This window comes from Chelonoidis abingdonii, chromosome 1 (genome assembly GCF_003597395.2).
Source record: "Chelonoidis abingdonii isolate Lonesome George chromosome 1, CheloAbing_2.0, whole genome shotgun sequence".
Taxonomy (NCBI): Eukaryota; Metazoa; Chordata; order Testudines; family Testudinidae; genus Chelonoidis; species Chelonoidis abingdonii.
Genome location: NC_133769.1, coordinates 367,016,410 through 367,043,816, shown reverse-complemented (window position 1 = coordinate 367,043,816; position 27,407 = coordinate 367,016,410). Strand labels below are relative to the sequence as shown.

The 27,407-nt window shown below is 51.7% G+C and overlaps 1 protein-coding gene across 2 annotated transcripts in view; it reads left to right on the top strand.

Moving 5' to 3' along the window:
* Positions 1–5,832, top strand: part of STARD10 (StAR related lipid transfer domain containing 10) — a 53,898-nt gene extending 48,066 nt beyond the window's left edge. For both annotated transcript variants that reach the window (XM_032792587.2, XM_075061853.1), the window contains exons 3-6: positions 186–289; positions 1,593–1,710; positions 3,017–3,069; positions 4,506–5,832. In XM_032792587.2, coding sequence (XP_032648478.1) covers positions 186–289; positions 1,593–1,710; positions 3,017–3,069; positions 4,506–4,733 — 503 coding nt within the window. In that variant the 3' untranslated portion in view covers positions 4,734–5,832. The remainder of the gene's footprint in view (positions 1–185; positions 290–1,592; positions 1,711–3,016; positions 3,070–4,505) is intronic.
* Positions 5,833–27,407: the final 21,575 nt, after the last annotated feature.

Here is a 27,407-nt window from a genome sequence, read left to right as displayed (position 1 = left end):
GGGGGGGGGGGGGTCCTGGGAATGGATACTGGCATGGGGCTGATGGGGAGGGGGCTCTGGGACTGTTTACTGATATGGAGGACACCCTGCTGTCTCCCCTTGCTCCTGGGGAGTTGGGAGGGGGAAGTCTTTTATTCCAACTCAAGAGCCAAATCCCCTTTCTTCTTCCCCATCTCCCCTCACAGGGAAGTGCCCCAAGCCCCTGAAGAACAGAGACGTCATCACCCTGCGGTCCTGGCTGCCCATGGGGGCCGATTACATCATCATGAACTACTCGGTCAAACACCCCGTGAGTGCCCTGGCCGCCAGGGGGTGGGATGGACTGAGCTGGGGGATCGGAAGGGATCAGCTCTGAGCTCTGACTGTAACTTGCCTGCAGCACTGGCTCAGTAGGACACAGGAGGCCACAACTCCACATGTGCCCTAGAACCATAGGCTGAAACCCTGGCAGGGCGACTCTCTGCACAGACATTAAAGATCCCATAAAACCAGGGGGTTGCCCCACAGTGCCCTGTTCCCTCCGGGGCCTTAGCACACTAGAGATGGCTGCATGTGGGGGCGAAAGGAATCCCAGAAACATCAGCTGTCCTAGCAACACTGTGGTCACCCAGGACTCTCATAGCCAGGAAGTCTTACTCGCTAGGGTCACATGGAACGTCACAGCAGAGTGAGAGCTCGGGTTCTCCTGCACGAAAGGATGGCCCAAGCGATGGGCCTAAGGGAGAATCTCTGTTAGCTTATATATATGGGCTCTGACACACAGCTGGGCACTCTTACCCTGTCCAGAAGAGGACAGTATTGCACAGGCATGCACACACCGCATCAGTTCACCTCACTATTAGTATAACAATAGTGCAGGTGTCAGCTGTGGTGCTTGCACTACCCACAGTGCTTTGTGGTGCACTGTTGTTCCATAGGGAAAGGCTCTGTGGTGGGGCATGGGGTTAAGTCGTGCAGTAGGCTTTGATCTCTGCGTGTCTCGATTTAATGGTCTGCTCTCGGCTTACTGCCCTTTATGATCTTACTGTAGAGCATAAAGCCAGCATGTAATCTGCCCCCCTTGATCCTCGCTGCTTCGGAGAGGCCAGGCTGGTGCAGCTGTGGGTCAGAATGGAGGCCCCGTGGCTCAGCTGTCCAGCAGCGCTACCTCTTCCTCACTAGCCAACGCTCTGAGTTCTACATGGAGTCAAGCCACAAAACTGGAATTTGTCTCTGGGGTACCCCAAAGTTGGGAGTTCTGGGCTTTTGCTCCAGCCCATGCTATAAAGACACAGGGTCTAATCCAGCACCCCCTGATTTCAGTGGCAGAGCTCCCGTCCTCTTCCACTACACCCAGGACCACCTGCTAGGTCTGGAGTGTTTGGGTTCTGGTTGAGCTAAGGCCCCTCAGAGTATGGGCAACACATGGTGAATGAACACCCCTGTCTTGAGTTGACCCCACTGGGAGGCAGCTCCCCCTAGCTCTGGGGGTGGGGGGCTGGGCTTGGGCTGCTGACCAACGGACCCTCTGGCTAACCAGCTGAGGGTGCATTATCCAGTCCCTTCCTTGTCACAAACAGCCTGTTTCTGTTCCTCTTCCCCACCCTCTGCAGAAATACCCTCCAAGGAAAGACCTGGTGAGAGCAGTGTCCATCCAGACGGGCTACTTGATCCAGGGGAGAGGAGTCAAGAGCTGCTCCATCACCTACCTGGCCCAGGTTGACCCCAAAGGTAATCACGCAGCCTGGGGCCTTCCCGGCTCCGAGGGGCTGCAAGGCTATTTCTCTAGGGACGCTATCAGAGCCCTTTCCCCACCGCTTTCCATTGCTCGCAGGTCCAAAGAGCTGTAACCACATCACCTCATCCCATGAGCTCCCCATTCATTTCAGGATCCCCATCTGTCACTAACACCCCCCACACACCTTGCCAGCGTGTGTGGGGGAGCCATGCTGTCTCTGGTGCAGTTCCCACCCTCTGTAGAAGTCTCCCTGTATCTCTAATCAATTCTCCCTCTTGTCAGAAAATCTTCCCCAGTCTCTTAGGGTTACTTCCCTCCAACCCTTTCAGGGTGCCGTGTGGCCGAGAGATCCTCTGCAGAATATACACTTCTATTGCACTCAGCCTAATAACCCTAAAGCCTTGCAAGGCCTAGGGGACATGTGCAGGGAAGCTGAGAGCAGAACCCTGCCGGATCGCAGATCTCGGACAGAAATCTCAGCTGTACGGAGAATTGCTGCTAGCTGAGAAGACTCTGCTCCCTCCTTAGCAATCTCGCCTCTTTGGGAGGAGAAGCCTTTGTCTGTGGGAAGCTGCGGAATAAACCGCATCACTGAGGCCCTGCTGTAGCACCCTCCAGTGGAGCACTTGCGCAATGCAATTTTTTCCTGGAAAAGATGGATTTTGAGCAGCAAGGAAACACCGTGGGTGGGAAATCCCAGGGCCCTGCCAGGTGCAGACTGCAGCTCTGCTTAGAGCGAGGGGCTCCCTTTACAGCGGTGCTCAGAGAGATAGGCAGACCCTGGCCCCCCGCCCCTCTCCTGCATGCTCTGGAATGCTCACTCCGTCTCGGACTTACTCTGTCATCTACGACCTCTTCGTCTCCTGACCTGATCCACCTCCCCACATGCTTCCTCCACTGCTGCTTGCTCTCAAGGTGGTCTTGACTTGTGCCATCCCTCAAGCAGACTTTCTTATGAATGACCTCTCCCAGAATGGCTTTCTTCAGACCCCAATAGCGTTAAGGGCTGGAAGCAGCTCACTGCCACTACCTTGAAGGTCTAACCCCCTGGTGAGTGTGTTACAGGTCCCCCTCTGTGCTGATCCACAGAGGAAATGAGTCTTCTACAGCCCCAGCTACAGAGCTTCAGTTCGTTAGCTCAAGCGGTAGCAGCTCATGCTTCTAGCTTCGGAGGTTCATGGTTTGATCCCCGGTGTGTTGGCCAAACTGGCGATCTCCTCCAAGGCATTTGGGGATGTGTTGTGAGGACTAGCTGCAGTACCAGGTCTCTACTTCATTCTTCTTGTCTCTGTTTTGTAGGTTCTTTGCCCAAGTGGGTGGTGAACAAATCATCTCAGTTTCTGGCTCCAAAGGTAAGTGTCCCACTTTGGCCTGGCTATTGATTCTAGCCCATGTTCACGTCTTGCTGTAGGCAGCGGGCACTTTCCTGGGATACCCTGAGCTTCTGGCTCTGGATTGTAGTTGTCACATCCACAGATCTAGCAAACGTGGCCGGCTGTAAGATGCTCTCAGGTCTTTGCTATCACATGGGCGCTTTGGTTTGCCATCAGCCCAGCACTTAATGCATTAGCTCAGATGGTGCGGCTGTTCAGGAATCTGTCACCTCCAGCCTCTGCCTGGAACATTGTCAGAGAGTGATGGATGGTGGCAAATGGAGATACCTGCAACTGACGCCACAGTTTCATTAGAGCCCCAGTGACTTCTGCCTCTTGGCTCACTGGCTTTTCTATCTTTTGCGGTAGCCGCCATCCATCATTTCTCCAAAGAGCAGATGAAGAGGCGATTCCATCATAGTCTATAAGTAGCAGCCCAGGGAGAAGATACCAGGTGTCAGGGTGCCTTTATCCCAGCAGGCATGATGAGATCCAGAGACTGGTAGTTGAAATTAGAAAAAATCCCAGATGGAAATTGGAGATCTCTAAGAGTGAGGGTCACGGACCACTGGAAGTGCTGCTCTGGGGCAGTGGTGAAGTCATCATGTGGCGGTGGGGTGGGGTGACTTTCTAAAAGAAGGTCTAGTTCAACCACAGGTTTTTGGTAAGGGCAGTTCTGGTGACATGGCTGGGGTAGAAGGCAGATTGCAGGGGGTTAAGGGAACTTGATCAGGCTTCTAGCCAGAGAGACCCATGGGACAGGGCTGCCTTCAGAGTCCGGTTATGCCTCTCCCTGAACTAGGTTGAGACCCCACTGGCCAGTTCACATAGGTCACCCAATGGACTTCAATCCCCGCCCACTTGGGCTGGGGAGGAGTCGCTGACGTGCCAGCGACAGGCTGCAAATCCGTTGAGTTGTACTGGTGCATTTGGCATTGCTCATGGGCCTCCGGAGGCAGGCGTGACCCTCCTGCGGTCTGTCATGGACTGCGTCGGGCTCGTTGGTCAGAGTGGTGCTTCGCGGATGGGCTCGAGGCGACAGGGTCGATTTTCAGTCAGCCACGCTGCCCCTCCTAAGTCAGGGTTGAGGCCCACACTGGCTGCAGAAAGCATCCAGGTGGGAAGATGCAGCCGTGAGTAGCCGCCTTGGCCCTGTGCTTGTCCCTAGTTGTTTCTTAGCCTTGGCTCTGACCAGAGGCCACTCTAGACAATCCACAGCCCTCGGCAAAGCTTGAGTGCACTCCCGATAGGCTTAGGCCAGCTGACTGGACCCGGAAGACCCTCCATCACAGTGGAGGGGCAGCCGCCCCACACTTGGGTAGCACCCAATCTGCCACCCTAGGTGCAGATGTCTCATTTGGTGATGGCTCAAGCATCTCTGACCTGTCTCCCGCCTTCTCTGCCCGCTCCCCCAGGCCATGAAGAAGATGTACAAAGCCTGCCTGAAGTACCCTGACTGGAAGCAGAAGCACAACCCTCACTTCAAGCCCTGGCTGTTCCCCGAGCAGAGCACCCTCCCCACCGTGGCGCTCTCGGAGCTCTCCATCCAGCACGCCGACTCGCTGGAGAACATTGACGAGAGCAGCCTGTCCGAGACCAAAGACGACAGGGGCGAGGGCAGCGACGAGGACAGCGTCAACTGAACCGCCCTCGCTTCCCCCACCCCAGCCCCTCACCCCTCCGCACCCGCCCAACCGGGTTTATTTTGTCTGTGTATCCAGTGCAGGTCGTGTAACGCGCTCCCCCACCCCATCGCTCCCCACCCTGGCTAATGGCTGCTGTTAGGGCATTTCTCAAGCAGGCCAGGGATTGGAGAGGGACTGTCCCGCCCTTGATGCCAGAAATCTGGATTTCCCCAAGGCTGAGCCCTGCTAGTACCTTAGGCCTGGACTCTGAAAGGCATAACTCCCACTGGGACTTAGGTGTCGAATACCTTTCAGGGTCAGGGTTCAGTGGGAACACCAGCGCTCTAGCACCGAGCAGGATGGATGCCCCGTAGCTTGAGGGGAAGCTTGTCTCTCTCCTGGCTGAGGAGAGCAGGGTGTGGGGGGAATCCGCAGCACTGCAGAAGTCACCATGGGCCGAGCGATGTTCAAAATCAACTTTGCGGGGCCTTCTGGGAGCGTGAGCCACCTTCCCTGGTCTGCCCGGCACTGTAGGCTGGGCGCTGCCTTCTCAGAGGGCAGGGGACCTTAACGGGTGCCAGCGCTGTCAGCGTTCAGGGAGAGTCACTCCCTGCAGGGAGCGGGGAATGGAGCCTGTGGCGGGGGAAGCTGTCAGGCATGGTTTCCCCCAAGGGAGGAGGGCTTGGGGAAATATCTTTGGTGAACAAGATGACTGAAGCGAGACTGGCTCTCCTGGAAAGCCGCATGCTCCCCATGTTGTTAAATGGCTGTTGTCTCTGTTTTCTTTGTTCTCCTGTAATGGTTAGAACTGCCTTTTTCTGATTGGGACCAGTTTATGGACCCATCTCCCTAGGGGTGTCCCCAGCTGCTTTGGGACTCTCCAGAGAGGGTGGGACCCCTAGGGGCCCTGGGCTCTCCTGTGAGAGGGGACCCAGAGGTCTTGACATCTGAATATTTTCTCTGCACTAGAATTAGAGGCCTTGGATCTGGATTTTGAAGCCGGTTCCTTGAAAGCACTCCCTGAAAACCCCATGTTCTGTTTCATGGGGGTGGAAAGGAGATTTTGTACCTTGTACTGGAGCAGTTTATTTAGGAATAAAATGAATAAATCAGGCAACCAGGCTGGCTCGGCGTTTTCCTTACCGCTTGGTCGCCACCTGTCGGGCCCCTTGCGTCATCAGACCCGCTGCCTTCTCCAACCGACCTGGCAACTAGCCCCAGGTAGAGGTGATGGTAGATGGCAATGTGCTCAGATTATTGTCCAGCTGGGTCAAGAAGCTCATGGAGGGGGAGTCTCTAGCTGCCTGCCACTGCTTGGCTTCACCCTGCTCTCCGGTGAGGTCTCAGGCTGGATTGTGCCACCCTTGGCTGTGGATTTTATTAGCTATGAATCACCTGCAGGCTTTCCCTGCCCTTGGTTGCACGTTCCCTACAGGTGCCAGGTTCCCATCCATTTACCTGTGGCCCAGTGTTCTGTCTTTGGAGATGGGGATGCTAAGATCACCCGCCCTGCTGAGTTTCATTGGGATTCAAACCTTCCTCTGCTGTGGTTGCAACCTGAATCACACAGCACGGAGCTAATCCAGACTGAGGTCTGCTGGGCCCCTGTTCCCTGCCGCCTCTTCCACTGCAAACACCTTCACCGGCACTGGAGCTTTGGCTGTTCCCGATCTCAGCTTTGTAGTCACAGCTGACGCCCCAGCTGTGCATCAGACCAAGCATAAATGAATAGGAGGCAGCAGGCACTGGCTGGTAAACATCGGTGAGTAATTAGACACATGGGGGGATGGTATTATTCTTTGGGAGATAGGAGTAGGGAGCTAAAGCCAAGTCTCTGGTCAACTGGGACAGATGCCCAGGAAGGGGGGAAGCTGTGATCTAATCTAGCCAGTCCTAGAGTGCAGCTAACTCTCTGCTACGTTGTTTGAAGCAAAGATTTTTTTTTTCAGTGCACTGAAGTATTCCTGTCCATTGACCTGATCAACCGCTGTACCTGTCCAGCTCCGAAAGCGCAGGCCCCTAGCAGTGGGAAAGGAGGAGTAAGCTGTAAGAAGTAGTAAGAGTAAGGCGTAAAGTAAGCTGTCACGGGATAAGAGAGAAGATCCTCTCGTGGATCATAACTGGTTAAAAGGCGGGAAACAAAGGGTAGGAATAAATGGTCAGTTTTCAGACTGGAGAGAGGTAAATAGCAGTCCCCCCCAGGGGTCTGTTCTGGGATGAGTGCTGTTCAACAGAGTCATAAATGATCTGGAAAAAGGGGTAAACAGCGAGGTGGTAAAATTTGAAGATGATACAAAATTGCTCAGGATAGTTAAGTTCCAGGCAGACTGCGAGGAGCTACAAAAGGATCTCTAAAAACGGTGACTGGGCAACAAAATGGCAGATGAAATTGAATGTTGATAAATGTGAAGTAATGCACATTGGAAAACATCATCTCGCCTATATATACAAAATGATGGGGTCTAAATTAGCTGTTACCGCTCAAGAAAGATCTTGGAGTCATTGTGAATAATTATCTGAAAATATCCACTCAATATGCAGCGGCAGTCAAAAGCGAACAGAATGTTGGGAATCATTAAGAAAGGGATAGATAATAAGACAGAAAATATATTGCCTCTATATAAATCCATGGTACGCCCACACCTTGAATACTGCGTGCAGATGTGGTTGCCCCATCTCAAAAAAAAGATCTATTGGAATTTGGAAAAGGTTCAGAAAAGGGCAACAAAAATGATGAGGGGTCTGGAACGGCTGCCGTATGAAGACAGGTTAATAAGAATCGGACTTTCCAGCTTGGAAAGGAGATAACTAAGGGAGAATATGATTGAGGTTGTCATAAACAGATGGTTAAGGGTTAACGCCTCTTTTATCTGTAAAGGGTTAAGAAGTTCACCTAGCCTAGCTGACACCTGACCAGAGGAACCAATGGGGGAACAAGATGTTTCAAAAGGAAGGAGGGGAAGTTTCCTTTGTTGAGTTTTCAGTTTTCAGAGGGAGTGAAAAAGATCAAGGAACCAGCCTTTTATCAGAGTAGTAAGTTTTAGAAAGGAATAAATAGGTTTATGTATGTTTTTCTTTGTGACTTTTTGTCTTTGTGCAATTAGAGGAATAATCAAATTGGGAATTCTTTTGTGTACTAAGTCTTGCCCAGGGGAATGTCCTGCGTGTTTTGAATCTGTTGTCTGTGAGAGTAGCTGGTATGCTAATCTCTCCCAGAGGGTTTTTTCTTTTACCTTTCTTTTCTTTTAATAAAAAATCTGATTTTTTTTTTTCCTTGTTAGAATCCAAGGGGATTGGATTTGGACTCACCAGGAACTGGTGGGGGAAAGGAGGGCGGATGGTTAAATTCTCCTTGTGTTACGATCCAAGGGGTTGGATCAGTTTTCACCAGGAAATTGGTGGAAAAAATCTCTCAAGACCACTCAGGGAAGGGAGTTAGTACTTGGGAGTGGTGGCAGCAAAACCAGATCTAAGCTGGTAATTCAGTTTAGGGGTTCACATGCAGGTCCTCTTATCTGTACTCTAAAGTCCAGAGTGGGGGTGAAACTTATGACAAAGGTCTATACAGTCATGACTGGTGCAGAGAAAGTGAATAAGGAAGTGTTGTTTACTCCTCAGAACGCAAGAACTAGGGGTCACCAAATGAAATTAATCGGCAGCAGCTTTAAAACAAAGACTTCTTTTTATTTCTTCTCATAACGCAGAGTTAACCTGTGAAACTCCTTGCCAGAGGAGGTTGTGATGGCCAAGACTATAACGGTGTTCAAAAAACTACTTGATAAGTTCATGGAGGACAGGTCTATCAATGGTTATTGGCCAGGATGGGCAGGGATCGTGTCCCTACATTCTGTTTGTTTGCCAGAAGCTGGGAATGGGTGACGGGATGGATCACTTGATGATTCCCTGTTCTGTTCATTCCCTCTGGGGCACCTGGCATTGGACACCGTTGGCAGACAGGATACTGGGCTGGATGGACCTTTGGTCTGACCCAGTCTGGCTGTTGTTACGCTGATAGGAGAAGCCCTCTGACCCACAGCTGAGCAGTCGTGGTTACGGTTTGCTACTTCTAGAGCATTCAGTGGCAAGCATTGAAACTAATGGGCTAATGCTGGAACTCCTCCGTCTCCGCTGCTGTAAAGCCATCACATCTGTTCACTTGAGCACACAGGAAACTTGCAAGTCAGAAGAGCCCATTTTATCTCTTTAGAAGGCTCTCCCTAAAGGCTGGAAGCAGCTCGGTTGGCTCTCACCTCTCCAGGCTGCTCGCTGGTTCCCAGTTGATGCTAGGAGGAAACGGGAGAAGGGAGACTTACTGCTCCTATCTACGGGCCGGCGCTTGGTGTCTGCTGTTTCAGGCTGGCGTTGGGATGCTGATACTGCTGGGTGGCAGGGGCTAAGAACCTGTCTTTCCTCAGCCCAGCCAGCATTGCTGCCCTGGGTGAGCTCCAGGACACAGCTGGTGAGCTCCAGTTACCAGATAAACCTCCTTCCTCTCTCTCTGGGGCAGGAAAGAGCAGTCCTACGAGCCAGCGGGGTGCAGTGCATGAGAGCCGAGAGAGGCTAAGGTTCAACAGGCCTCATGTCCATTAGAACAGAAGCTGGACGGGGAAGCAAAGGAGCTGCAGGAAAACTGGGAACTTACCAAACCAGCCGGGAATGGTCTGAAAGCCCATCACTGGCACCCGCGTGCCCAAATGAGGTTCCCAGCGTGTACCAGGCTCCTCTTAATGGGATGATTGAAGGGATTTCAGGCCCTTCGCAAGGCTGCTGGCCAAGCCTCACCCAGGATAGAGTTCCGTTCTGGGCACTGGGTTCGAGGGAGAGGAATTCAAAGTGGAATGGGGGCAGAGAAGAGCCATGAGGATGATCACAGGCATGCAGGCCTGGCTTGGGAGAGGAGACTGGCTGAGTCTGGCCCTACAAAGGCTGAGAGGGGATTTAATGGCTCCACCTAGGAGGGAAAATGGTTGAAGCCAAAGAACAGTGCTGGCACAAGAACAACCGGGAATGAACAGGGCGTTAGGGAATGGAGGTTGGAAAGCAGAAAGAGGTTTGGGACCAGCTGCCCGACAGAAGCAGGGTGTGTGTTGGGGAGGGGATGATAGGACAGAGGCACCTGTGAGAGCAGGGCCTGGACTCTGAGCCAGCAGATCCCTTCCAGTCCTGCCATCTTGTGGTGAGAGTTTAGTCTATAAGCCTTAGCCCTGTTGGGGGCTGAATTCACAGCTCAATTCACGTGGGTTCTGAACTGCGTTTTAGCCTTCCCCTGCCATGCACATTCATGCATCTCTGAGCTGGGCGTGGAGGTGTGTGAAGCCCTGACCCAAGTGGGAGTGGGGATTCCGGATGCTGCTTTCACTCAGGCTGGAACTTGCCTGCTTTGCAGGAAGGATGTGGGCAAAATCATTTCAGTACCAACAGTCCTCCGATGCCGCCCCACAATTCCCTCCCCAAGGAGGGACCGGTTCCACACCGGCCTGGGAAAGAATCTCAGCGCCATGGGCCATGTAGTGAAGACAGTCAGGTGGGTGGCAGGGCTTGGGGGATGCTCGCACGTGGGCTAGGCTATGCTGGGAACTTAGCGCAAGGGTGTGTCTCCTGCCCATAGGTCTGAGTTCCCTGGCCCAACAGAAGGTAGTGAGAGAGAGAGACACACACACACCCGTGTGTTACAGCATTTTGGAATGGGCCAGCCCTTTCCCAGAATCTCTTAATGCTCTAGTGCAGACCCTACTTCTCACCACCGACCCAAACGCTGCAAGTCTGGACACCCACCCTGGAACAACACCCCACCAACTGTGGATGTGTGTATGTGCCTGAGGTATAGGCGTGAATATGAACTTCCCTGATGACTCTTAGGCCAGGTCTACACTGCGACTTTAAATCGGTTTAATGGCCGATATACCGATTTAATGCTGTATCCGTTCACACGACGTCGTCATTAATATCGAGTTAAACGGCTCCTTAAATCGATTTCGGAACTCCTCCCAAACGAGAGGAGTAGCGCTAAATCGATGTGATAACTCGGATTAGGGTTCATTGTGACGGAAATCGACGTTATTGGCCTCCGGCGGCATCCCAGAGTGCAGCACTGACCGCTCTGGACAGCATCTGACTCGTATGCAGCGGGCAGGTAAACAGAGAGCGCCCCGCGACTTTTGAATTACCATTTCCTGCTGCCCACGCGTGGAGCCTCTGACTCAGCAGGCTGGCGATGCAGTTTGAAATCGAAAAAGAGCTCCAGCATAGACCGTACGGAGATACTAGGTCTGATCGCTGTATGGGGAGACAAATCTTGTTGTATCCAGCTCCGTTACAGAACACGAAATGCCAAAGTGTTTGAATAAAAAACTCCAGGATACACAGCGTGTGTGACAAGCGTAACGGGAAGCCAGAGACTCAAATGGAACGCTCATGAAGGGAGGGGGGGGTACTGAGGACTCCAGCTATCCACAGTCCACAGCAGTCTCTGAAAAATTATTGCATTCTTGGCTGAGCTCCCATGTCTCGTAGGTTAAACACAGTGTCTGGCGTGGTTCAGGGAACAGCTCCTCAGTTATTTTCCCCCACCACCACGTGAAAAAAAAAAGGGAAGAATTGCTGTGCTATGGCGTTTGCTCAATGCACTCCGCGAAAAAGGCGCCAAAGGGTTGTCTGCTGCCTTCACAAAGGGAGGGGTGAGGCTGTACCCAGCACCACCCGGGCAGTGTTTTCTGCCCATCAGGCACTGTGCTCTCAACACGGAAGTGGAATATGGATAGCTGAGGAAAGCTACCCACAGTGCACCGCTCCTGAAATCGATGGTAGCTTTGGACCATGGACGCAACAATCGATTTCGGATCCCACTGTGGACGCGCTAAACCGATTTTATTAGATCTGTTTTGTAATATCGGTTTAAGCTAATTCGAAATAATCGTGCAGTGTAGACGTACCCTTAATTACTGAATCTCTTCATTTTACTAGGGGATTGTTTTCCCTCTGTCCCGGAAGAATTGCTTCCCTAGGTACCAGAGTAGCAGTCGCATTAGTCTGTGTCTGCAAAAAGAACAGGCGCACTTGTGGCACCTTAGAGACTAACAAATGTATTTCAGCATAAGCTTTCGTGGGCTACAGCCCACTTCATTGGATGCATAGAATGGAACACACAGACAGGAGATATTTATACATACAGAGAACATGAAAAGGTGGAAGTAGCCATGCCAACTGTAAGAGGCCAATCAATTGAGATGAGCTATCATCAGCAGGAGAAAAAAAACTTTTGAAGTGATTAATTGAGATGACCCATAGAAGGTGTGAGGAGAACTTAACATGGGGAAATAGATTCTATTAGTGTAATGGCCCAACCATTCCCAGTCTCTTCTCAAACAAGTTAATTGTATCTAATTTGCAGATTCAAGGTCAGCAGTCTCTCTTTGAAGTCTGTTTTTGAAGTTTTTTTTGTTGTAAAATTGCCACCTTCAAGTCTGTCACTGAGTGGTTAGAGAGGTTGAAGTGTTCACCCACTGGTTTTTGAATGTTACAATTCCTGATGTCAGATTTGTGTCCATTTATTCTTTTGCGTAGAGATTGGCCAAACCAGACAATGTACATGGCAGAGAGGCATTGCTGGCACATGATGGCATATATCACATTGGTAGATGTGCAGGTGAACGAGCCCCTGATGGCGTGGCTGATGTGATTAGGTCCTGTGATGTCTGCAGGTTGGTTTCAAATGTCCCAAATAATGAGGCTTTTATTCTTTCCCTTGAGATACTGTTCCTCACCCAGTTAGAGCTCATTGACAGCCATTGCCTTCTGCTCATTGTGTCATACTTCATGTACCCTCCTAGGAGCAGATTTGACTCTTTCCCCTTTACTATTACATAGCCCTCTGTAACTATATCGTTCTTGTTTTCAGACCTTTCCCTACCAACAAGGAAGTGGCTCAGACACCAGCAAAGAATGAGACATTATCCAGCAGGCCCTAGAGAGGTTTGGAATGAAGGTAGGAAGCAAGAGCCTGAGAGGTAGTGTCTGGAGGACTTTCAGGAGAGGCAGTGGGATGACTGGAGTAAAGTGTTTTGATTCAGTGACTCTCAGAGCGCAGCCTGGCTTGGCCGTGAGCCCTGGCGATAGAAAAGTCATTGAAGCAGCCCCAAGGGTGTTGAGAAATCTCAGGGCGCTGAGTTACAGGGAAGGTTTCTGGTGCCCTTAGAGAAATTGGCAGGCCAAAGCTTTGTCCTGTCCAGATTCCAGGGGCTGGTCCTCTTGTTGTTTCTCCTTGGAAGTTTTTTCCACACACTGAAATAGCTTAATTTCATCCTAACCGTGAGATATCTGTTCCACCTACTTATAACCAACTGGGTCTCCCTGTCTCGCTATTATCCCCCCCTTCAAATGTTGCCTCTTGGAGCCCCATTCCTCCAGCGATCTCCCATGAGCCCTGTTACTCTTGAATCACTTATCCAAATGAAAACTGAACTCACTTTCCCCATCTGGTTTAGGGCCATGCACCGAGACAAGCTCATCCACCATGCTGAACCATGTCCAGGTACTGGCTATTCTCACTGTAAGAACCCGAATTTTATTAGTAGCTGACATATGGATATCACCTGTAACACACAGGAAGGTGGGGTCTGAGCTCCTCTGCCTCGATCCAAGTGGGGCCTCATGACAAAGAGGTTTGAGAGCCACTGGACTCACCCCATCTCCTCAACCAGGTCTGTATATCATTCTCAGGGGCAGCTGGACACGTGGCTTTGGAATCTTGTAGGGCTGAAGAGGGTTCCCTGGTCCCAGAGCAGTTACAGGGAAATACTCTCTGGTCCCTACAATTTTTGGACATTGACACCATGTCATGGACTCCATAAAGGGGGGAGAATTTCACCCTAAAGACAAGGCGAGATAGCTGTTTAAAGCACAACCTGAACCCATGGGGCAGCAGTGAGGGCTGGGGGTTAAGTGGTATTTGTTTCTAGTACGATAAAATCATGGATGAATGGCTAAGGAGGAGTACAGAATAGAACAAGCAGTAATGGAAAAAATGAGTGATACTTAGCAAGGGACATAAAAAGCAATAAGAGTTCTTTTTAAAATACATTAGGAGCACGAGGAAGATGAAGGAAAGTGCAAGTCCTCTACTTAGCAGGGAAGGAGAGCTAATAATTGATGACTGCAAGATGGCTCAGGTGTTCAGTGCATATTTTGCTTCAGTCTTCACTAATTAGGTTAATGGTGACCAGATGCTCAGCACAGTTAATATTAACAACAAGGGTGAAGGAACCAAGCCAAAATAGAGAAGGACCAGATTAAAGAATATTTAGATACACTAGATGTATTCATGGCGGCAGGACCTGATGAAATTCACCCTAGTGTAGTTATGAAACTAGCGGAAGCAATCTCAAAACTGTTAGCAATTATCCTTGAGAACTCCTGGAGGATGGATGAGGTCCCAAAGGACTGGAAAAAGGTACTAGGTTTGCCCATCTTTAAAAAGGACTCCGGGAATTATAGACAGTCAGCCTAACTTTGGTTCCAGTGTCTTTCCAGGTATCAATTATTAAACAAGCAATTTGTAAGCATCTAAAAGATAATAGAATATCAGGATTGGAAGAGACCTCAGGAGGTATCTAGTCTAACCCCCTGCTCAAAGCAGGACCAATCCCCAACTAAATCATCCCAGCCAGGGCTTTGTCAAGCCTGACCTTAAAAACTTCTAAGGATGGAGATTCTACCACCCTCCCTAGGTAACCCATTCCAGGGCTTCACCACCCTCCTAGTGAAACAGTGTTTCCTAATATCCAACCTAATCCTCCCCCACTGCAACTTGAGACCATTGCTTCTTGTTCTGTCAGTTATAAGGAGTAGCCAGCATGGATTTGAAAAGAACAAATCACACCAAACCCATCTAATTTCTTTCTTTGACAGAGTTACTGGCCTAGTGAATAGGAGAAAAGCAGATGTGTGATATATTTTGATTTTAAAGAGCAACAAAGAGTGAATACATCAGATGCACGCATCTGACAAAGTGGGTATTCACCCCCAAAAGCTTATGCTCCAATACATCTGTTAGTCTCTAAGATGCCATCGGACTCTTTGTTGCTTTTTACAGATCCAGACTAACACGGCTACCCCTCTGAATTGATTTTAGTGAGGCTTTCGACACAGTGACACATGACAGTCCCGTAAGCAACCTAGAGAACTGTGGGAGAATGAAATTGCTGTAAGGTGGATGCACAACTGATTGAAAGACCGTAGTCGAGGAATAGTTATCGACAGTTCACTGTCAAACTGAGAGGGTGTATCCAGGAGTGAAAGTAATTTACAGGGCTTACCGGTACTGCCAGAGTCCTGAGGGGGGCGTGGCCTCATCCAGAAGGGGTGTGGCCTCAAGATTTAAAGGCTCTAGGGCACCAGCTGTGGCTGGGATGCCCAGGGCCTTTAAATCAACCGGGGGCTCCCAGCTGCAGAGGTAGCTGGGAGGCCCCCAGAGCTCAGGGGCAAATTAAAGGGCCCGGGGCTCCGGCTGCCGCAGGGAACCCTGAGCTTTGCGGGGCTGGGGCAGGTATTTAAAGGGCCAAGAGCTCCTGCTGCTGAGGGGAGCTCCAAGCCCTTTAAAACCTGGCCACTGGAGCCGTGGCTGGGATTCAAAAGGCTCTGGGCTGCGGCAGCAGGGAGCTCTGAGCCCTTTAAATCTCAGCTGTGGTGGGGGGTTTAAAGGGCTCTGGGATGACCGCAGCCGGGGCAGCCCAGAGCCCTTTAAATCCGGCCCCAGCCTGGCTGCCTCGAAACCACCCAGGGGCCGCACTCATTCCAGCTAGAGTACCTCTGCCAGGGGCGATGCCTGGTCCAGATGCCTTGGGGTCACTGCTGGCAGGGTCCCTAGGAGTCCCCAGCACCACCCTGTACAGCCCCCCTGCGCCACACCTCATGCATCCTCCCTCCCCTCACCTCAGTAACATCCCTTATAGAGCCCCCCTATGCTATGCCTCATAGAGTCCCCCTCCCCCACCCAGCATTCATGACCTGCCACACAATTTTCATACCCAGATGCAGCCCTTAGGCCAAAAAGTTTGTTGTCCCCTCCCGCCCCCCCGCCCGCTCCAGTCCCAAACCTTCCTGCTGTGTCCCCTGTTCACTACCAGGTGCCTTGGTCCTGTTCCACAGCCGGCACTGCCTGCCAAACCAACCCTCTCCGCCTGCCTGCGTTCCTGTCACCGAAACCTCACCCTTCTCCCCCTAGCGACACCGAGTAAATCCGGCTGGACCTGCTTGGCAGCTTTCTGGAGTGGATTGCGGTAGCACTGGGCAAAGGGAACACAGCAGACATCTTACATGGGTGTGCAAAGGTGACCCCAGTAGTGGCCCTCTCCAGCAAGTGGGTCACTCTATCCACCCCCTGGTGCAGGGCAAAGTGGATGCCAGCGATGGTCAGAGGCTGCATTAGCCACCAGAGGGCGACCAGGAGTCTCCAACGTAAGCAGTTGTTAATATAGAAATATTAATGAGTTCTGTTGTTTTTCATTAAGGGGTGCTGGTCTCTATCTAGTTCCCAGCAGGCCCTAGCATAGAGTCTCAGATCTCCTTGCTCCTAAGTGGCCCCTATGCTGGTGGTCCCAGGCAGGAGCCTGAAGGCAGAATAAATACAAGTGGTGAGAGGTGGGTGCTCTGGATCAGGTACGTGGCAGGCTGGCACGAGGAAACTGGCTCCCGTAGGAGCAATGATAGCGTCTGGGGCTGTCGATCCAGTACCTGTAGCACCCCCAGCACCCACGTGTTCAACTGGATCATCAGCCAGATGCAACAGTCCCTCCGCTACCCCACAGGGCTGCGCTCGTGAGCTTGGTACAAGCTGCTCCGTGGCAGAGGTTTCTCTCTCATTGTGGTCAGGGTGTTGCTGCCTCAGTTTCCCTCTTGCTGGTTGGATAGCATAGCTGTCCACCTCAGCCAAAAGTTCCTCCCCTACGGGGGTAACACAAATCCAAACTGTTCCTAGTCTTTTCCCTGGGTCAATCTTCTCCCCTAGTGGGGGTATAACAGCCTCTGCCCCCAGGCGACAGGAGATGCGTGTGCCCATTAATCTTCCCCCCTGGAGTAGAGCAGCAATGCCCCCTGCTCGCCCTTCAGAGTCAAGTGGGAGCTCACGCCCTCCCTCCGCTCCAGACTCGGAGCCCTATGTCGTGAAGCAGGCCTCAGCCCCCTGCCCCACCACATACACTCCCTGCTTCTCTTCCCTCATCACCTCTGCTCTGCCCACTCCATGGTTCCCCCTCTCGGGGCTTGGCTCTGTCTGGCTCCCTTGCCAAGTCCTGCCCTGGCCTTAGCTCCAGCCACTTTCCTCCTCTGGCTCTGTAGGGGGACCCACAACAGGCCTTCCCTGGCCTCTCCCTGTTCTGAAAGAAGGAGCTGCCTTTTATTCCCTGCCCCCCACACACCCCCCAGCACAGCTCTGCCCCGCCCCCAGTCCCATGCACAGCTCTGCCCTCTGTGTCCCTCTTCTCCTCACATGGCTTGTTTCTCCTCCCAGCTCCTCTCAGTCTCTGAGGGAACGTCTACCATGCACTGTGTCCTCAGCGTTCAAACTCAGGCTGAAGCCTAACCCCCCGTCTACACACACATTGCACTAACCCAGGGTCTCAGCACCCCACGGGGATGGAAGGTCCAAGCTTTAAGTCCAGCTGGGACCCGGGCTTCAAGCCCTATTGCTTTGCTGTGTAGACGTAGCCCCCTTGGACTTGTGCTCTGGGAATCCGCCAAAAGTATCCTATGGGCTGAATTTCTTGGTCCCCTGGGCAGTCAAGTTTTCCCATACGGCCCCATGAACAAAGGGCGAGAGCGGCCACACTGGGGGTGGGCACTAGGAAGTCTGGGGTATGGGTGGTTGGACTTGGGCCCACATAATGCAATGTAGACGCTGGAGCCCCAGGTTAGGTGCAAGAAGTCCTAATCGGGGGTTCCATGCGTGTGTAGACGCTCAAGCCCTAGGTTAACAAACCTGGGGTCTGCTACCTCCACTTCTCCTAACCCTGGGCTTATGTTGCAGTGTAGACGAACGCTTAGCCAATAACCCCACCCAGCAGGCATCTCTGAATCTCGGTGGGAGCTACTGTTCAAGGCATCACTGAGGGGCCAGGACCATGGACCTCTCAACCCTAGGCCATGCCCTGCAGACTGCAGCCTTCTGGGAGAGGGCCGCTGCCCTTTTCCCCACTTGGCCAGCGCACTAAGGTAGCTTGGGCCCCAGCTTTGCCCTTCCTCGGCAAGGCCCAGGGAAGCCATGCTGTCCAGTGGTGGGAACTTCTGGCTGTAGGAATGGGGGAAGGGCCTGAGGGGAGGCAGAGGTGTGGAGCCGTTGTGGGGGCTGGGGATGTGAGGGAGGAGAGGCCTGAGGGGATGTGGGGGAGGGACTGGAGCTGTGTGTGAGAGGCCTGGGATTTGTGAAGGCTGGAGCTGGCAGGTTGGAGGACTGGAAACTATGTAAGGGAACCAGGAGGGGAGGGGGATGTGGGTATGTATCTGTGGGAGGCTGGAGGGAGTGTGGGGGGCAGAGCTATGGGTCTGGGGGTGGTGGGACACTGGAGCTGGGCAGGAGGGGCTGGGATATGTCCCCCGTAAAGCACCTTGAAAAGCCTGAATCACCCTCCATATGCCCCGCCCCAAGGACAGCCAGGGAGCCCAGAGCAAGAACTCCCTGCTCTCGCCACCCCTCAGGAGTTGCTGCCAGGGCAGCAGAACCTCACCAGTCTGCATTTGAACAATAAAAGGGAATTTCCACAAAGAAGCTTTGTTAAGGGCCAGTTGAAGCTGCTGGTTTCCAACAGAGCTGTTTGCTTCCTGCACCCTTCCAAAGCTGCAGCCTCAAACCCTGGAGATCCAGGAAAGGCTCAGGTCATGTCTCCACTGCAGAACCTTTCAAAGGCTCCTAGGGACTTGTTTTGAGTGTCTGTAATTTGTTGCATAGGAGGCACCTGTTTGCTGAGATGCAATGTGCAATTTAAGAGCTTATGTAATGCCATACCCAGTGCCACAGAATGGGTGCCAAATACCTGTTAATTTGTACATTAAAAATGCTAATTTGTCCAGTTCGCACTGGAAACAAATTGGTACACCTTCACTCTGAGTGTGAATGCTGCTCCAGCAAACCCCTGCGCAGAGAAGACGGGGGCTGGAGCACTGGAGTGGGACTCTGGAGATCAGTGCTTTGTTTCTTGCTCTGCCACTGGCCTGTTGGGTGACCTTGGGCAAGTCACTTCACCTTTCTGTGCCTCAGTTTCCCTAGCTGTACAGTTGGAACAATGATACTTTTTTTTCTTGTCCAGCAGTTCAAGCTCTGTGGATGGTCAAGCTATGTAAGAGCGAGGTGTTATTGTCATTACCCATAATGCATTGGTTGGAAGGCAGCTGTCTGTGGACATATGGCACATCTCTATACTGGTCTGGATGGACACACGGTTTCAAGAAACTGAATCATTATAACACTATGTCTCCATCACCATCTGGGGGCATGATTCCTCTGCCTGCGTGCACAGATCTGTGGTAGCGTGACTATAAATAGAAGTGTAGTCATGGTATCCTTGCTAGAGGCCTGGCTGAGCTGTGCCAGGTTCAAACCCACCTGAAACCAGTGGATACGTACCTGGCACTGCTCAGCCGTGCTGTGGCTACGCTGCTATTTATACTTGTGCTAGCTCGAGGAAAGCTAGCACAAGTCCATGCGCATGAGCGGGGGAAGCACATGCCTCACTTGTAGATGTATGCCAGGGTGCGTTTCTCTATATGTGAGCCGGATAGATTTCAACCTCTGTCCAGACCCAACCTTGCCCTGTACTACCCACTCCAATCAGGCAAAAATCTGGAGTCAGGCCTAAAAGAAATTATGAAATTTTTAAAAAGTAATAAAGTTGAGGTTGTTTTATTTGCCCACTGGCTTCTGAACCTTTAGGTCAATCTGGGGTCATATTTTCAAGCTTTTCTCCACAACCAGAAGGACCAGGCACTTATTTTTTAAAAAAAGAAAGCTAAGATTCTACTATAATCACATGAATCCAGGACTCGGGGTTTTAAGAACGGTTGTAAGAGTTGCCAATCCTGCAGTGCCCTACATGCCCTCTGGGGCTAGTGAATTCCAGGCTGCAGCTCCCACCATGCCACATTCACAGGGGAAAGAAATAACATGGCGTGTAAATTCAACTGGTAAAAAGCAAATAAAAGGGACAACCCCCCCCCCCCCCATTCTGCAGGAAAAAAAGGGCAGCGAGATAGGTGACGTGCCTGGACAGGAGAGAGAAATAAGTCCACTGACAATCATGCTGACCACCATTGTTGCATTGTTTCCTTGTACTTTCCCGGCATCACTCTGACCGTGTGTGTCTGTCTGTCTCTTGTCTTATACTTGGATTGTAAGCTCCTTGGGGGCAGCACCTTGCACAATGGCCCAGGCTGGAGACTTCTAGACAGTATGGCAGGGTGAGCAGGGGTGCATCCCCAGAGCACAGGACATCCTCCGCCCTTATGACCCCGTCCCTGTGGGTGTGATGCACAGAAAGGGCCCCCGTTTAAAGAGCGCGCCCTTCCATCCCCGCCGGCATAGCCTTGCAATGCGTGCGAGGTCATGCTGGTGGGGGCGGGGACACTTGCTCCTCAAAACAAGGGCCTCTGGATGATGAATCCAGACAGAACCAGGCCCGGTTTTATATCAAGCCGGACCGGGGGGACACAAACCTTGCAGGCATCCGGCTTAGAACCGGACAGATGGCCTCATGGCATGACATCATACTGTACAGACAACGCAAGAAGAGCGGAGAGAGACCGGCGTGAGAGATGGGGTGGAGGTAGGGTGACCAGATGTCCTGATGTGATAGGGACAGTCCTGATATTTGGGGACTTATAGGCTATTTTCTGATACAGGCTCCTATTACCGCCCACCCTCCTCCCGATTTTTCACACTTGCTGTCTGGTCCCCCGAGCTGAAGGAAAAGGAAGGCGCAGGATGGGAAGCAGGCGCGAGAGAAAAGGGGGAAGGAGGCGCGCAGCATGGAAGCCAGGACAGGAGTGCCCTAGCGTGACGGAGCGGAAGGGAAAGCGGGCACCAAGACAGGAATAAGGCCAAGCTGAAGGACACAGACATGGAGCATCCCAGAAAGCAGGTGAGCGGGAGAGGGGCAGGTTTGAGAAAGGGGAAGTTCTGGGAACAGAGCCGGCTCCAGGAGCCCAAAGCCATGGGGCAGATGGGGGAACTGCAGAGCAAAGGGCCCTTTACTGCAGCAGCTCCCAAGGGGAGGGGAAGGGCTGCCGGTGCGCGTATGCAAATATGCTTATTTATTTAATTCTGGGAAGGGCTTTCCCCTCCTCCTCCTCCTCCTCCGGGGTGCCCTGCACTGAGCCTCCCTCAGTGAGGAGAAGGAGGCAGCAGCCTGCAGAGGAAGAGGAAGGTCAGTCTCTCTCCATTCTCTGCCTTACGCTCTGCTTTTCTCTACCCCGCTCCCCCCCCAAAACCTTTCCCCAACACCTCCTCTCTGGCCCTGGAGGATGTGCATTGTCTGGGGGCGGGGGGGGCCGAGCCGCCTTTGGTTTGCATGAGAGAGAGAGAGGCGGGGAGATGAATCTGCAAAGGCAGCACTTGTTTGCAGTGGGTTAACCCCCTCCTGCAGCCCATCCCAGGCCTCCTTCCGCCCCCTCCCCACGTGCCATGGGGGGTATGGCTGCGTCACGCTCTTCAGCTCGGCTAAAACTTTGTTTCAGAAACGTACGAGCTTCCCAGACAGGCTAGAAATGAGGACAGAGTAAACAGCAGCCATGGAGGGCTGCCTGGAGAGAAGCAGCAGCAGCCTTGGGGTGTGAGACCCAAGAACAAAGCATGCATTATTCCTTTTTTCCTGACCCCCCCCTTGTCAATTTCTTTCTTTCCAGCCATGTTTCGCAACAGGGCTTTAAAAATATATGGCTGGGCAGGAGGAGTTTGTTTGCTCAGCAGTTTGGAAGTGGAAAGGGGCTCGCTGCAGAAAGGGTTCGTGCCCAGCTTCTGATCTCACTTCCACTGCTGTGATTCTGGACTGAACCCAGGGAGACGGATGGAGGCCCTCCAGGTTACCCGGTGTCACGCAGAATGGAATTTGGCCCCAACCTGTGGTTATTAATTCCATTTCTAGGCTAACAAATACAAGTTCTGCCCTGGCAGTCTGGGCAGCGGTATTGCCTTCCAAGGGTTAAGAAAGGACATACGCTGGTCTGTGTGTCAGCTTGTAGAGATCCCCAGCCATCCCCACCCCAGTATCTGAGTGCCCCCGCCCCAAGTATTTCAGAATAGAAATAAACACAGACTCTTGCTCTTCCTTGCTCTTCCTTCCCAGCCTGCGGGGGTTAAAGCAGCCCCTGCTCATGGGTCTAGTTTGTGAATGTGTGTAAGGGTGGGGATGCCAAGGCAAAGGGTTGAGCTTTCGAGTCAGTTATAAAAAAGGAGAAGCTGTTTATAGAGGGGTCGTTCTTGGCTCCCGTGGCTGTGAGTTCCGCAGTCTGGGTCCGGCTCCTGTGAAGGTTCCATGCCCTGCTCTCACGTGCCTGCCCTTCCTGGTTTCTACGTTCTGGGAGGGTACCCTTGCAGAGGGAGAGCTGATCTCAGCTGGTCTGGGCTTTGCATAGGACGGGGTCATGTAGTGAATGGGGAGCCCAGGTGGAGAGATGAGGTTTGTTTGCTCAGGGGTGATATGATCAGAACAACCTGCGTTCTTTAGCAAATGGCTTGCTGTGTTCTGTATCATCTGGGGCTTTCTTAGGGTATTAATTCATCCTAGGTAAAGAGGTCTAGGTATGGACTGTCCTAAACTGGATTCACCTGAGCACAGAGCCCTACTGAAATGGGTGCAAGATGGCTCTGCCACCACGAATCCAATGGCAGGATCGGGGCTTGACGATGGGTTGAGTCTGGGTTCTCTTCTGGTCTGTGTAGGACAGACTCATAGATTTTAAAGGCAGAAGGGACCATCATGGTCATCTAGTCCGACCTCCTGCACATTGCAGGTCACAGAACCTCGCCCATCCACTCCTGTTCTTTTCCTGCGCTGAGCATCTTGGGTTTGGAGGGGGTTTGGGCAAATGCTTTGGATCTGTCTCTAGAAGTAGAGGCACTGACTCTGCAATGAGCAGCATGCACATGGAACCCCTTAACTTATCCGGAACCCCACTGAAGCCGCTGCACCACTGGGGGATCTCTTGTATCTTGCACAAACTGTGTCCGGTGAATTAATATATAATCTCATGGAATAGAATTCACTCATAAAATAATGTCCCTTCACCAGCAGAATGCTCCCTGTTCCAGGGACAGTGGTGATAGACACAGTTATCAATTAAAAAAAAACCCTAAAATTATTTTAAACAGTTTAATTGCTGAAGGTGGATCTCATTATCTCCAGTTTACAGATGGGGGAACTGAGGTACAGGGTAATAAGATGACTTGCCCATGGTCATCCAGCAGGCTAGTGGCAGAGTTAGGGATAGAACCCAAGTTGTTTTACTTCTAGTCCTGTGCTTGATCCACAAGGCCACACTACTCTGGAGCAAAGCTAAACTGCAGCTCCTGTAATGAGCAACACATGTACTGATCCCCCGGCATGGAGCCCCAAAGGGGTCTGCCCACACAGAATTGAGGCCTAGCTCTGGCTATTAATTGGTACTGAATTAAATAGTTTGGATGTATACTGTACCAAAATAGTCCCCCTCTTCCAGGTGCTTTTACCACAATTAAAAATAGAACCAAATTCAACCGAAAACTGGCAGCTACACCACAACCACAGCCAAGTAAAAATCAAGCCTAGTGAACACTCCTCTTTCCTGCTCAAGCATCAGCTCCTCTCTCCCCAAGGGCCTGGGTAAATAGATAGGACTTGCACTCTTGCAGGTGCCCGGCAGGTCAACACATTGAGGCTATTTCAGAGCAAGTAGACGTAGTAGGTTCCAAAACTGCCGGCGTCTCATGGAAAACACCCTGCTGGGGTTTGCAAAGTCCTTTGTCTTGTTGCAAACGCTGGGAGATTTTTATGTATGGTTTGTGTGGAGGTGATGATTAGGGGGGTGTTTATAATCAGAAACACCGCACTAGGCGAGCAGAGAGGATGATGGAGCAGCTTGACTGTCAGTTGTGAGCTGCACGCAGCAGAAAGGCTGATCGAGGCGTGCTGCATGCAATGGAAAGACATCAGCTGGCTGTAGCTGATGTCCACAAATGGGCAGCTCCCGTGAACTGGTTTTCCCCACTGCAGAAGTGAAATTTGCCTTCATGAGGCCCTGTGGAGTGAGATCTCAGCTGGGTTGTGGGTGTTTTACTTCTCCTTGGGAGGGGTTGCAATGTATTTGTTACACGTCTGTCTGGTCATCTGGTGTGTGTCACCACTGAACGTTGCAATGATATAATCTTTTGTTTGTTGCTGGTAAGAAAGAGTGACAGGAAGTATCATTGCCTGCCTAGGAGCTTGGTGTGTCTTGGGAGATTTGGTGCTTTCTTGCTTGTATTTTTTTTTGTTCATTTTCCACAGATGGGGCTGGGGAGGGTATGGCTGTTTCTTAAAGCATCTGTCACTTATTCTAGGGTTTTGTACCGCACCTGGCACAGTGGGGCTCTGGTCTCAGGCACTAATCTAATAATAAGTATTGCTAAGAATCCAGAATGGCATGGTCTCCTGTAAATAGAAGGAGTAACTGGTGGCTTTCCTTATGAGAAGTTATGGTAGAAATGGGAGCCCTGTCTGTCGATGGTCCCAAACTGGCTCTGCAGGGCAGTAAGGATCAATGGAGCATTGTCGGTGCACAGCCACTACCACTGCCTTTGGAAAGTCCCTCGTTTGTACCTTTCAAACCTAGCAGCCGTTGGCATTTGGGAGAAGGAGGGGCAAGTCCTCTCGCAAGGTGGAAGGCGTGGGATCTAATGGCAAGGCACACTGCGGGGTCCTTAGCATAATCCCCCTGCGTGCTTTATGGCAAAGTCATTGCCAGGCTGTTTGCAGGGGGCACCATGGTGCACGTTATAGAGTCTGCAATTTCAAGTATTGCATATTAATGCTGGGTTGTCTTTGGGGAGCTGAGCTTCCTCCTGGAAACAGTAAGACTAGGCTGAAGTATCCCTGGAATGTTGTTTTGCAGGCAGAGAGGTCACATGAGGGCAGTGGGTCTGGAGACATCTTTGAGAGCAACAGCTTATGGTGGGTTTGTTTTGGGGGGAGGCTTGTTTCTGTTTAGGGCCTCCAGATCCTGTGCACTGGAGAGCGGGTTGGGCCAGCGCCTCCTTTGCTGGGATTGCAGAGCCCTTCAAATGGTCCTGCTGCATTTACCCCATCCTGTGGGCTGCCTGCCTTTGACTTCATCAGCTGTTTGGACCTGCCTTTTCTGGCTGGCCTGTTGGATTCTCCTTCTTGTTTCCTGGAGACGCTATAGGAGGACTTCTTGCTCTGTGGAAGTCGATGACAAAATGCCCATTGACTGCAGTGGGGCCAGGATTTCACCCTATGTATTTTGTGTAGTTTTTATAATGAGTAGATAGGACCTGATAAGGTTTTCCCCTCCGTGAGCCTCTGATCCCATGGTTCCTTCATTTATCAGTTGCATAGTTGGTTAGTGTGAGTGGTTGCTAGGTTGACTATCCATCCTGAATTGGGCAGGACAGTCCCAAAATACAGAGTTCAAGTCCCAGGACCGCCTGAATGATTCCTGGACAACATTTGCACTGGATTCCCTGTGACACTGCTCTATGTCTGCTCAGGGCGGTGCCAGCCTCTTCCCAATGCTGGGGAGGGGGCTGAGCAGGTGGCCTTAGCCCCTTCTCGCCGCAAGATCCTGCCTCTGCTCCTCCCATATAAATTGATGGGGTCTAACTTAGCTGTTATCACTCGAGAGAGATCTTGGAGTCCTTGTGGATAGTTCTCTGAAAACATCCACTCTGTGTGCGGTGGCAGTCAAAAAAGCGAAAAGAATGTTGGGAATCATTAAGAAAGGGATGGATAATAAGACAGAAAATATCATGTTGCCTCTATATAAATCCATGGTACGCCCACACCTTGAATACTGTGCGCAGATGTGGTTGCCCCATCTCAAAAAAGGACTTGGAAAAGGTTCAGAAAAGGGCAACAAAAATGATGAGGGGTCTGGAACGGCTGCTGTATGAGGAGAGATTGAGACTGGGGCTTTTCAGCTTGGAAAAGAGATGGCTGAGGGGGGATACGATAGAGGTCAATAAAATCACGACTGGTGTGGAGAATGTGAATAGGGAAGTGTGATTTACTCCTCATTACACAAGAACTAGGAGTCACCAAATGAAATGAATAGGCAGCAGGTTTAACACAAACCAAGGGAAGTATTTCTTCACACAGCGCACAGTTGACCAGCAGAACTCTTTGCCAGAGGATGTTGTGAAGGCCAAGACTGTAACAGGGTTCAAAAAAGAACTAGATAAGTTCATGGAGGACAGGTCCATCAATGGCTATTGGCCAGGATGGGCATGGATGGTGTCCCCAGCCTCTGTTTGCCAGAAGCAGGGAGTGAGTGACAGGGGATGGATCACTTGATGATTCCCTGTTCTGTTCTTTCTCTCTACGGCACCTGGCACTGGCCGCTGTCAGAAGACAGGATACTGGGCTAGATGGACCTTTGTTCTGACCCGCCTGGCCATTCTTATGTTATGTTCTCCTCTTTCCCTCAGTTCACCCCCTGGCCAGGCTGGAAGCCAGAGCTGGGTTGTGGTAAAAGCTGCCAGGGAGTCTGGCTCACTGTGGGGAGCTCCAGACCCTCCACCTGCCCTGGGAGGGATACCAGGGTGCCCAAGGGCAACCCCTGGCCTGTGTCCCTGTCCTCTGGGGCATGCCACCCATGGCAGGTGGAGGGTTCGGAGCTCCCCACAGTGGCTCGGACTCCTTGGGCGGCTCTCAACATGGCCTGGCTCTGGCTTGGTCAGGGGGCGGGGCCTCAGGGAAGAGGAGGAGTAGGGGGTGTGGCCACAGGGGAGGCGGGGCTCCTGCACATGTCCTGCTTTTGCCTTTGAAAAGATGATCACCCTAGTAGTTGCATGGATTTTGATGCCCTCCTTTCTTGCTGCAGATGTACCTAGAGGTGCACCTTTGGCTAGCAGCTCTGCAGGGGCACTAACCATTGCAGGAGAACCCGTATCGCTAAGGTAGACTAGGGAGGTGAATGCTGCAGAGAGCCTAGAGAAAGAGCCGTGAACTAGACAGAGCCTTGCAGGCTGGGTGTGGAGATGGCTGCATGATGTCATTCCCCCAGGTGAACAAAGCTTGCATTCAACTCCTCTCACTGACATTTCTGTTTGCTCTGCTCACTAGTTAACACCACCGCAGCTGCTCTTAGCACTTCACGGGCAGCACAGACTCCCACGTGCTTCTCTTTAAAAAGCTGATGTGGGGAAACTGCGAGGAAACCAGTTTGTCCAGGAAAGTGTTCCCTGTAAACGTGGTGGTGTCTGTATTTCTCCTTCCCTCTTCCATATCATTTACTGGATCTAATGATACTCCTTTACCTATCTCGTTAGACTGCTCTAACGCTTGGTAAAGCACCTCCATCCTTTCATGTACTTATACCTGCTCCTGTATTTTTTACTTCATACATCTGATGAAGCGAGTTCTAGCCCATGAAAGCTTATGCCCAAATAAATTTGTTAGTCTCTAAGGTGTCACGAGGGCTCCTCGTTTTTTTTGCTGATACAGACTAACACGGCTA